Below are 11,506 nucleotides of genomic sequence, written 5' to 3'. Positions count from 1 at the left end.
ACTCTCAAAGGGGCTACAAGAGCTCTCTACAAACTAAACACATAGAATTCTGTTTCTATGAGTGCCTTGGCCAGGAGGTTGGGATGGAGGACGCGTCCTGGAAAAGGAGGACACCTGGTCACCCTGATCCAGGAGGAATTCCCAAAATGCCCTCCCTGTTGAGCTAAGAATCCGGATTCCATATGTCTATGGAGTGTCTTGGAGAGAAGGCTGGGATGGAGGACGCGTCCTGGAAAAGGAGGACGTCTGTGGCCACAGTAAGCAGGTGTAAGGCTCCAGCTCCTGATTGGCTGCAGCCAAAGCAAGCCTCTTTCTATCTCCCCCCCCTCCTCCTCCCTTTGCAGACGCAGGTAGGATGAGGAGCGCGAGCTGCGGCGCGGGCCGGGCCTCCCTCCTCTTCCTCCTCTTCCTCGGCTGTTCGCAGCACTAGCAGCAGCAGCAGCAGCAGCGCAGGGAGCCGTGGCGTCTGGAGGCTTGGCCAAGGAGCAAGGGGGAAGGAAAGGAAGAGCCCAGAGTCTCCATGCAGGCGGGCAGCCCTCAGGTAAGGAAGGGCGCACTGCGCAGCTGGCCCCTGGGCGGGAAGGCAGAGGGAGGGAGGGAGGGAGGGAGGGAAGTACTTCACAGCCCCCCCCCCCCGAGGGAAAGGTCTTCTTAAAATGGGGGGAGGGAGTCCTCGAATAAGGAGCCCCCACTGGCTGCAAGTGGCTAAGAAGGCGGGTGGGCCAGTTTGGAGGGGAAGAGGCTACAGGGAAGGAAAGAGGGAAGGGAGGGAAGGGAAGGGAGGGAGGGACTGGGAGTGCATCCCTGTGCCAAAGCACTGAGGCTCCAGTGGACATGGCCTGAGGGCAGGGTGACCAGGATATGGGCCCTCCTTTTCCTGGACATTTCGATCTTCTCTTCTACATTTCAGCCTATTTCCATAAGTTGTTAATGTTGGGTTTTTTTCTTTTTAGCTTTTTCTTTGCTCATGTCCTCCATTTTTCTGGAAGGTCCTCCCTTGGCGCGGCGCCTTGTCCTCCTTTGCAGCTTGGGCATCTGGCAGGGGGATCGGATGCCTTCCTTTCCCAGGACGTGTCCTACATTTCATCCTTCTGCTCTATGTTTCAACCTGTTTCTGTCTTACATTTTCATCCTATTTCTATGAGTAGAATTTTTAAAAAGCTTTTTATTTGGTCATGTCCCCCATTTTGTGGCACCTTGTCCTCCTTTGCGGTGAGGACATCTGTCAGGGTGACCAGGCATCTTCTTTTCCCAGGACATGGCCTTCATTTCAACCTTCTGTCCAGGAGGGATTCCACAGCATCCTCCATTTGGAGCAGGACTATGAAACAGAAATTTTCATTCAAAGTAGTATTTTTAATTTGGCAATGTCCTCCATTTTCCTTCAATGTCCTACATTGGGGGAATTAGGACATCTGGTCACCCTGACAAAGGGACAAGAGGTTCCCTCCATGGCGGAGGATCTTTGGGGAGAAGGAGCCATCTCACATAAAGCCAGAGGACAACTGCAGCTTTCCCAAAAACCTGGAAAGGTATCTGGAATTACCTGATGCAGAGGGTCTTTTTGAAGTATTTTTCCTCCTGCTGCCCCTAGGGGGCGCAGGAGGGATGCAGGGGTCAAATGGGTTGAGCCTTGGATGGGTTCTGGGGTTGCCTCTTGCTTGGTTTAATTTGTATGCAAGTGGATGGAGAGTGTTGCTTGTCCCTTTCCAGGTTCAGAGGGCCACCTTTTTAAGAGAAGGGGTGTGTGCAAGGGAAGAAAGTGCCCATGTCCTAAAGCAGGCTGCCCTTTCTGTTTGCAGACCATTGCATTCTGGATGCCCTTTGTGGATAAAAGATGTATCATGGAATGAATCCGAACAGCAGGGATCCCTTCCTAGAAAAGCAAGAGCAAGAGCTGCAGCAGCAGCCACCTCCACCACTGTCCCTGCGTTCCCAGTCCAGGCTCTCCCTGGTGGTCTTGTGGTTCCAGCTGGCCCTGTGCTTTGGCCCTGCGCAGATCACAGGCGGTGAGTGAGTGAGTGTCTGATTTGTGTGACAGGCAGTAGCAGAGCGTTGGCTCTTGGGTGCAGGCTAAGGAGAGAGAGAGAGGATCATGGATGAAGAGAAGGGGGGAAACTCTCAGGCTGTTACTGGCAGGCAGGTTCCCCTTCGTGTAGGAGGAGACAGCCTCTGGCTATTGAGCTCATATGCACAAAATGCTGAAAAGGGAAAACATCATCCCACTGTTTGACTGGCTGCCTTGCAAATCTGTGATTGAGAAAGGAAAAAACTCCAACAACCTACCTTTCTCCTTATCAAGGCTGAAGGGAAATGCCTAAAAGAAAAGGACCGCTTACATTTCTACATCTTATCCAGATACATATACTGAAAAAAGAAGATTCCTTCCAAAGATGCAGAAAAAAGACATTTCATCTCTTCCCTAGGGATGATCAATGACAGTTCATGCAGATAGATGCAAGGTTTCTCTCTCCTCCCACCCCAAATTCTGCTAACAAACTATGCAGTCACCTCCTCCAAGCCTTATGATGTTCTCTGAATAATCATTCTCTTCCTCGTTTTTGCAAAGCCCACACATGGGAAATAAATAAGAGAAGGTTCTAAGGTCCTGTTTTAACAATGCACATTCAGGAGAATGTTAAAATAGAGCTAATGCTGGTTGCGGAGGTCTCTTCTCTTCTCATACCAATGCATGTGTGTGTATGTGCCATCAAGTTGCCTGTCGACTTATGGGGACCCCCACAATAAATCATTTTTCAGTGATCTGAGACATCTGCTAACACCACTAGGAATTCCTCTGGGATATATCTAGAATGTACACCAGATACTAAGAACAGATTTTCAGCATAATGTTTAGCCTTTAAATATTGAGGTAGATTGCTCTTCCCCAAAGGGACAGGTTGACATGATGGAGACACCTATTACTGTATTATAGTAGAGGCAAAGGATGCTTCCAGGCAGAGGGCTCCCGGTGCTATCAGTCAAAAGGCATCCATTCTACCTTTTCCTTCTCAGCTGATAGTTTTCTATTAAGAAAAGGTAATGGAAGAATATGAGAAGTATGTCAGTCAAAGCTGATTTCCTGTAGAATGCAGTGAATGAGTCAGGAGGCTTGCAGAATAGTAGCCTTGTTTAGAGGCAACCAGAGCACTAGCTTTGGGATCACGTACTGGAAAATCCTGATGCCGAAGTAGTCAAGAGAGACAGAAAGAGACAGTGGTAACTGTAGCAACGGGAGTTCACTTTGTGAAAATGGCCAGACAAGGGGAGCAGTGGACCCAGTCTGTGAGATGGAGAGACTTTGGCCAGGTATCTTCCATCTACTGAAGAATTGGCCTCCCCAAGACACTAGATGCTGTCTAGGACACTAGCAGAACTGTAAGAGTGCAGCAGGCTAGTGCAATGCAAGCTTGTGGTGAAAACAGGAGTTATCACTCTGGATACTCACAATAAGGTGAAAAGAAAAACATTTATTGTCTCAAGAAATCAATTCAGGAAATTAAAAGAATTACACTTAGTTTGGATACTGGAACCCCTGGCAGCTATAAATGAGAAGGGAATCCTACAAAACTGTCTGCACTTCTTAGATAAAAGTAAAACAAGGGGACAGACTTCCTTGAAGGAGAAAGGAGTGACTTCAACAGATAGGAATGAAGCAAAAAGAACAAAGTACATATCTCTGAGGCAGAGGAAGAAACACAAGGGACTATCTATATATCTGCACATTGACCCATCCCACTGATGAGCTGATAACATGTGCTGATGCTAAATAGAACCAAATGCTGATTGAGCAAATTGTGAATTGTTACTTTGGGGGACCCCTCAACATACCCAAAATTTCCTGAAAAGAAACACCTCTTTTGTAAGATGTCTCTTAGCTTTGAAACCAGTGCCAGAAGGAAGTCCTTGTTTGCTTTTGAATGGATACTGTTCCATTTGAGGATAATATAAGAAACTTTGGAATTTGGAATATAAGAAACTTTGGAATTCTGCCCAGCTAGAAAACTCTTTAGTTTTTTGTGGGTTTTTCTGGCTATGTGGCCTGTTGAAGTTGTCCAGGTGCATTAACCTCCCAGCCTGAGGCCAGCCATCAGCACAGAACAAGACACATGCAAATCACTCCTGCATTCCCAGGCTCACACAGTATATATACACCCAATGTTTTCCAGGCAAAGCATTTTCTGAAGATGCCAGCCACAGATGCTGGCGAAACGGCAGAAGAAACTCTGCTAGAACATGGCCACATAGCCCGAAAAACTCACAAAAAACTATGGATGCCGGCCATGAAAGCCTTCGAATATACATTAGAAAACTCTTTATTACATTCTTTAAATTTGGTATACTAATTGCATGCCACTATTTTAAAAACTGACGACTTGGAAATATTTTAAACTACAACATGTTTTTGGATATCACTTGCTGGAAAACAGCAGAAAATGGCTATTATTCTCGTACCCTCATGTGGTTACTTGTAGGATTTTTAACACCATCTAGTTGTCCATTGTGAGTGAGAGCTGCTTGAAGGAAAAGCACTTTGATACAGTCTTGCAGGGAACCTCTTGTGATTCCTTTCCAAATGGAACTGAAATGGTTCTGCTAATCTGAAATAGCCTTCAGGTCAAGTTTGGCTGGAAAAAAGTGCTTAATGGAGCAACAGAGTCTCCTTATGTACAACTGAAACCCCAGTTGGTTCACATTGAATTTCTCACATTAACTGAAGCTTAGCAAGTCTGTGAAGCTTCTTGCTTTAACTGCACCCTGAAGTCTACACATTAAGTCTACAAAAACCCATGCTGCCAACTTCTTTCTTTCAGTTGGTGTCAAAGGTGCTACAGGTTCTCTGTACATACTGATTCTACATATTAACACAGCTATATCTTTGAATTGCACCCTGAAGCTTCATGATAGTTATAAATACTGGTGTTATTCAGTGTCAATGTATGGCCTATAACTAGAGTAATTCCATTGACTCAGTGGGAACCTACTAAGTCAACACATTTTTATTGAAATGTAAAGTGATTCAGTGGTCTGCTCTAGTTGGGATTAAAAACTAGATTTTGTAAACTATACTCTAACATTTTAGGTATAGTCTGATTTTATTGATGCTATGCTCTGTATACTCTAAACAATTTGATCATGTTGGAGCTATTTAATGAAGGCAATCCTAGGGAAATCACAGAGCCCCAAGCCAGTAAGAACTATGTGGGCTTAAACCCAGTTAAATCTGTGCTTGATTACTTAACTTTACTAGAGTTGTTGGATGCTATACAAACAATAGGATTCAGTCGAGGATTCAGGAACATAGTTTTTTGTGGGTTTTTCAGGCTGTTTCAACAGACAGTTTGTCAGGAATCTAAGATATTGAATAAGTTTATAACAAGTTGTAAGAGTGTCCCATTCATATAGTTAAGTAAATTCAGAAACCACACCACCACAATGGTCTTGATGATAGTATACTTAGCTTTCATTGGACAGCCAATGGCAGGCTAATAAGACAAACACCATAGCAGCATCTGAATTATATTCCTGCCTCACATGGCTTTCAAACCTGCCCTATATGCATGATTATATTGTTTGCTTATTTCTGTGGTTTCAGTAAGTGAGACTCTTGTCTGAGTTGGTCACTGTGGTGTAATCCTAAATTTTAGCTGTGCTTCATGTTCAAGATGTATAACAACTTTGTAACTATAGCTGTCTTTAAGTATCTTTTTTCCTGCTATGAACATTTGTTAATTGGAATGAAAAGATTACAGTTGCCAGGTTATATCATTTTTGTGCTGTGTTTGCTCTATTGAGATTGCAGTATTTTTCTTGGGAAGTTTCACTTGAAATTAGCGGAATTTAAATTCAAATAGGCAATAACTGTTCAAACTGGACATATCACAGTAGACTTAACACTAATATTTTCAGGACATTCTACACATACATACAATTTGTTTTTATAACAAACAACACAACAGTTATAACATAGGTATTATAAAGAAGATTGTGTGATATAAAGGGGCCTAGTGCTTTCTCTGTTCTCTATAATCCCATGTTAGATGACAAAAACATCAAAATTAGTTTATAACTCACTGTTGTCTTTCAGAGTAATTTAAAAGAGGTTATACTATTGTGACTATAATGGACTTGCTAAGACTTAGGGGAGATTTTGTCCCGAGCTATCATGTTTCAGCTTTGTTAAATAATCTTTTCAGTAAAAGGGATGAGTGGACCACATTTGTCTCTAAACCAAAACAATATTTCCTAGTATATTTTATAAGAAATGTTCTTTATGATTATATGTATAGTATACACTTTACTATTGTATCGTATGTTGAATTTTCAGATTTCTGTAGATCTGCATTAGATGTTAGATCAGGCTTTCCTAAACTGACACCATCCAAATTTGTTAGGTTACAATTCCTACCATCCTAGCCAGCACAGAAATGTGTGGTGGCTAAGAATGATGAGGTTGTAGACCAACCCATCTGGAGAGTACCAGATGTGGAGTAGTTAAAGAAACAGGCAGTCTGATTTGTGCCGAATCCAATTTTCCTGTTTACAGATACTTCCTCAAATAATAATACAGTGGGCCCTTCCCTTATGCGTGTATGTGTGTGTGTGTGTGTGTGTGTGTGTGTCCATTCAGGTTCCCCCCATGTAAGGAGAATTCTCATATGCTTGCACCCCATTGAAAACAATGGGGCACATGCTTGCGGCACCATGTGCCATGCGCACCATGGGTGCACATGCCAAATGTTCTATTGTTGCACAGCTTTAGCATAAACTTGAAGCCACATATAGAATGCCTGCATACGGCTCGGGTGCACTGTATATAATAATACTGTATACAGCTTTCCCCATCCCCATTTTATTTTAAATGATTACAGTGTGATATCACTGTCTTCATACCTGGATTTTCTCATAGTCATAATTGCAACTAATTTCCCTGGAGTTGCTTGGTTTCTATGGTACATCTTAAAGTCTTAAAGCATATAGTCCAATTCCACAAATTCTCTTTGGACCATCCCCCAACATCAAAAACCAAACAAACACAAAACATGCTTTGCCCATTGTTTAAACCCCATATCAGTGGCAGTTTCTCCACAGTTGCCAGTACAGTACTCCTTTTGTACTATATATAAACAATTCAATTATTAGTTCATTAACCATCAGGACCATCTGATGTCTCATGCACCACTCTAAATCCCAACTCAGTGACACATCAGTGCATGGGCTGTTCCTGTTGCTTTACCAGGTTTGGACTGCCAGAATTGGAGCTCTCCAAAGCTGGACTTCCCCTATTTTCATCAGCATTGCCTGAGAAGCACAACTCAGAGGACACAGCATAAAATTAGTTCATTTTATGCTTCGGTCAATAGGGTTTACTGTACAGTCTTGCAGTAATATGCTCCCATTGGCCAGCTGCCTTGCATTAGGTGAAGAAAAAGGAACATAGCATGTAAGATGGATCTAAGGCACAAAGCTCTCTAAGGGATTTTACAAGGATGTGACAAAGTGTTACCTGCCTGCATATGAAGGTGAAAAGTTGGAGATTCTGCCCAATAAATTCTTTTAATATGATTTGGGCAATTTGTTTAAAAACTGAGTGCAAGTATGCTTGCGGTTTGTTTGTTGTTTAAATGCACAATAAAAGCTTAATAAGCCTAATGTTTTTAGTTTCCCTCCCATTTCCGCAACTGTCCATTATTAGTTTTCCAGTGCACATTTTCTTTCCAAATGCATATTTTAAGTACACCTGCATGCTGAAAAAACTCTGATCTGAGTTCAGAAATTTCTTCCCCCTTGTGAGAAGAGTTAAAGATATCACAAAATCCTGTTTGTATAGCATCCAAGAGTTCTAGTTAACATAGCTAATCTCTCAAATGGTACTACCTAACATGTGAATGTTTTGACTCAGTCTAACAGTGTGCAAACAAGCTCAGCAGTTTGAGTTCCATGCAGCATAGAAATGGAAAGGAAGCATAAAATGGTGCTGACAGCTTTTGTCAGAGAGCATTTGGTATAACTGGAATAGGAACTATATCTACCCCAAGGTTCCTTCTGATAATTGAATTCCCATTTCCTCTAAAACTTTACATCTAATTTGTTGGATATATTTCGAGAAGCAAATATATACACTAGACTTCCTTGCTAGCACGTTTCAGAGTATGGGATCAACCACTGAGAAAGCCTTCTGTTGTGTCACATGAAACAAACATAGTGGAAATAGGAGAAGAGAGAAGAGACCCTTATAGCACAGTCAGGTTCATATGAAAGAAAACAGTCCTTCAGGTAACCTGAGACCAAGATGTATAGAGCTTTATGGATCATAAATATAACTTTGAATCGGGCCGGCGAACAGAAGATAAGTTTCTGCATGGCAGGGGGTTGGATTGGATTAGCCTTGTGATCTTTTCCAACTCTATGATTCGATGATTCTATCATGTAACAAGAGACTTTCATGTTCCCTGTAACCACTCCCAGTCAACAATCTGGTTGTAGCATTTCAAACTAGCTGAAATTTTCTGATTTTTAAGGCAGTCCCCTGTAGAGTGCATTGCAGTAGTCCAAATCATAGAATCATAGAGTTGGAAATGACTACAAGGGCCATTGCTAATTAGCTTACTTGCTGTTCACCGCTATGATCTTTGGAATAGCGGTATATATATATATATATATATATATATATATATATATCCCTCTGCCGTGCAGGAAGACACAAAGACACTCCTGAATCCTGACAGATTGCCATCCAGTCTCTGTTTTTGTCAAAAAGAGAGAGAGAGAGAGAGAAAAGAAAAGAAAAAGAAAGAAAGAAAGAAAGAAGGAAGGAAGGAAGGAAGGAAGGAAGGAAAAAAAAATAAGACTCCATAATTATCCAAGGCAATATGTTCCACTGTTGAGCAGCTCTTACTGTTAGGAAGTTCTTCCTAATGTTTAGATGGAATATCTTTTCCTGTAGCTTGACTCCATTGCTTCGTGTCCTAGGCCTGTTACAGACTGCCAAAATAAAGCTGCTTCGGGTCTCTTTGGAGGTATGCTATTTAAATGATGCATGCATCCCAAGAATCCGGAAGCTGCACCAAAGCTGCACTCCAGTGCTTAGGAATGGAGTGTGGCTTTGGTGCAACCCTCCGGACTCTTAGGACCCATGCATCATTTAAATAGCATACCTCCAAAAACCCGAAGCAGCTTTATTTTGGCAGTCTGTAACAGGCCCTAGTCTCTGGACAGCAGAAAGCAAGCTCACTCATCATACGACATTCGTTCAAATATTTATAATGGCTGCATGGAGAATTTCTCTTTTCCAGGCTAAACATACCCAGTTCCCCAAGCCACTCTAATAGAGCATGGTTTCCAAACCTATCTCCGTTTTGTTGTCCTCCTCTGGACATGCTCCAGTTTATCAACATCTTCAAATGAAGGTGACTAAGGGGGTGTTCCCACTTGCGATTTACAAGCTTTAAAATACACGGTATCAGGTAAATCGATTCAAAAACCCTGGTCGTATCCACGTTCCGAATCGCTTTTTTTTCTTCGTTCTCATTTACCAACTGATTCGCTTTAAGTGATCCCTTTCATTCCGATCAAATAAAACAGTGTTTATATAAATCAGTTTTAGCCTTATTTCGTTCCCACTCACCATTGGGCGTGTCACAAAGCAATGTCATCATAACGTCACTTTTAATTTCGCGGTTTGTTATAAAGAAACCAATGAGGAGGCGCTTAAAGTGCCTTCAGAGAGCCCAGAGATCAATGGGAGAGGCTTCTGGCAAAGCAAATTGGGGAGCCCAAGCTGTTTCCAGAGAAACTATGGGATGGGGTTTTGCAGGACAGCACCTCTCTTGATGTCTCTCCAAGAAGCCAGGGAGAATCCCTTCAGAGAGCCCAGAGATCAATGGGAGAGGCTTCTGGCAAAGCAAATTTGGAGAGCCAAAGCTGTTTCCAGAGAAACTATGGGGATGGGTGGTTTGCAGGACAGCATCCTCTCTTGATGTCTCCCAAGACAGCCAGGGAGAATCCTCAAGAGCCAGAGATCATGGGGAGAGGCTTCTGGCAAAGCGAATTGTGAGAGCCCAAGCTGTTTCCAGAGAAACTATGGGGATGGGTTTGCAGGACAGCATCCCCTCTTCATGTCTCCCAAGACAGCCAGGGAGCATCCCTTCAGAGAGCCCAGAGATCAATGAAGGAGGCTGCTGGAAAAGCAAGGAGGAGCACTCTTCCCAAAGATTCTCTTTCCAGGGTTGGAGGAGAAGGCAGATTCCGTTGAGAAAGAAGATGAAAGGCTGCCATTCCCCCCCCCCCATTGATCAGAGCCCTTCCCTGCCTGGGGGGAGATCAGAGCCCAAGCGGGCAGGGAATGCCTCTTCGAGAGGAGGCTCCCTTCCTGCCTCTCCTCCATAGAAATGGGCTCTGCCCCACACAAGGGGAGGTTGCAATCCACCGGGGAAGCCTTGTAGTCCTTTGGAAGATACAGGCGCTTGAGCAGCCGGGACTTCAGGCGCTTAAAGCGCTGAAGGATAAGCGCCTGTAAACCATAAAATAAAATAAAAAATTCCTTATCTCTTATTGAAAGACCACAGTGGACAAAGGGGTGAGGGAAGCAAAAATGGCAACAGCCATGACAGATGGGGACAGAAAGGCGACGCCTCCCCAAGCCAGCCCGTCGCACTCGGCGCCTCCCATCCAGCTAACCCGATTTCAAAGGCTGTCGTTCTATTTAAATGCCAATTCCTATCCCAGTCAAGGAAAAAATGTAGGTTTGACCCTTCTATTTTTTTAACCGCGTTAAATGATGATAACACGAATCAAATAAAAACCGCTTTACGATTCGTGTTAGGTGGGAATGATTGCGGGTTGCTCTAGAACTGTTTCAGACTTAATTCGGTTTCTAATAGGAACGAGGTACCTTGGATCGATTTGTAACACGGAGTATAAGCCAGTGAGAACACCCCCTAACACATTTGGCCATGGCTTGATCAAACATCACCAGGAATGGATGCAACTGGTGCAACTAGCCTCAGCTGTGCAATGCATCCTTTCCTGTCTGGGCTCCATGTTCAGGAATAACTGCAGGAGTACATGAGCCTTCAAGGAGAATGAGACCCTATTTAGCACAGGATGAATTCTACTTCAGGATTTGCCTTTAATTGCCCAAATGTACCTCTATATTATCAGATTATGCTTTAAATTGTGAAGTCAGAGGCTTTCACAGCTGGCATCCATAGTTGTTTGTGGGTTTTTCAGGCTATGAGGCTGTGTTCTAAAAGAGTGTTATCATGATGTTTCACCAGCACCTGTGGCTGACATCTTCAGAGAATGCTGGCATGAAAGAGATGGAGTATATATATATCGTTCATTGAGAGGAAGTGATTTACATGTTAATCTGGTGTATTGTTTCTGTGGTTGAATGGCAAGGCCTTAGGGTGTCTATTTAATAAATGATCTATTGTCTGCTGGGAAACCCCCCTCTCCCTGGGTGGTTTTTCATTTGCATTTGCTGGGTCTTGATTTTTGGTGT

General features: G+C 43.2%; 1 protein-coding gene across 1 annotated transcript in view; it reads left to right on the top strand.

Moving 5' to 3' along the window:
- The first annotated feature begins 368 nt into the window (after positions 1–368).
- SUSD4 (sushi domain containing 4) overlaps positions 369–11,506 on the top strand; it is a 187,280-nt gene continuing 176,142 nt past the window's right edge. The window contains exons 1-2 of the mRNA XM_042440120.1: positions 369–541; positions 1,803–2,009. Coding sequence (XP_042296054.1) covers positions 1,838–2,009 — 172 coding nt within the window. The 5' untranslated portion in view covers positions 369–541; positions 1,803–1,837. The remainder of the gene's footprint in view (positions 542–1,802; positions 2,010–11,506) is intronic.

This window comes from Sceloporus undulatus, chromosome 1 (assembly GCF_019175285.1).
Source record: "Sceloporus undulatus isolate JIND9_A2432 ecotype Alabama chromosome 1, SceUnd_v1.1, whole genome shotgun sequence".
Taxonomy (NCBI): domain Eukaryota; kingdom Metazoa; phylum Chordata; class Lepidosauria; order Squamata; family Phrynosomatidae; genus Sceloporus; species Sceloporus undulatus.
The sequence above is the reverse complement of the archived record's forward strand: the minus strand, read 5'-3'. Positions and strand labels throughout refer to the sequence as shown.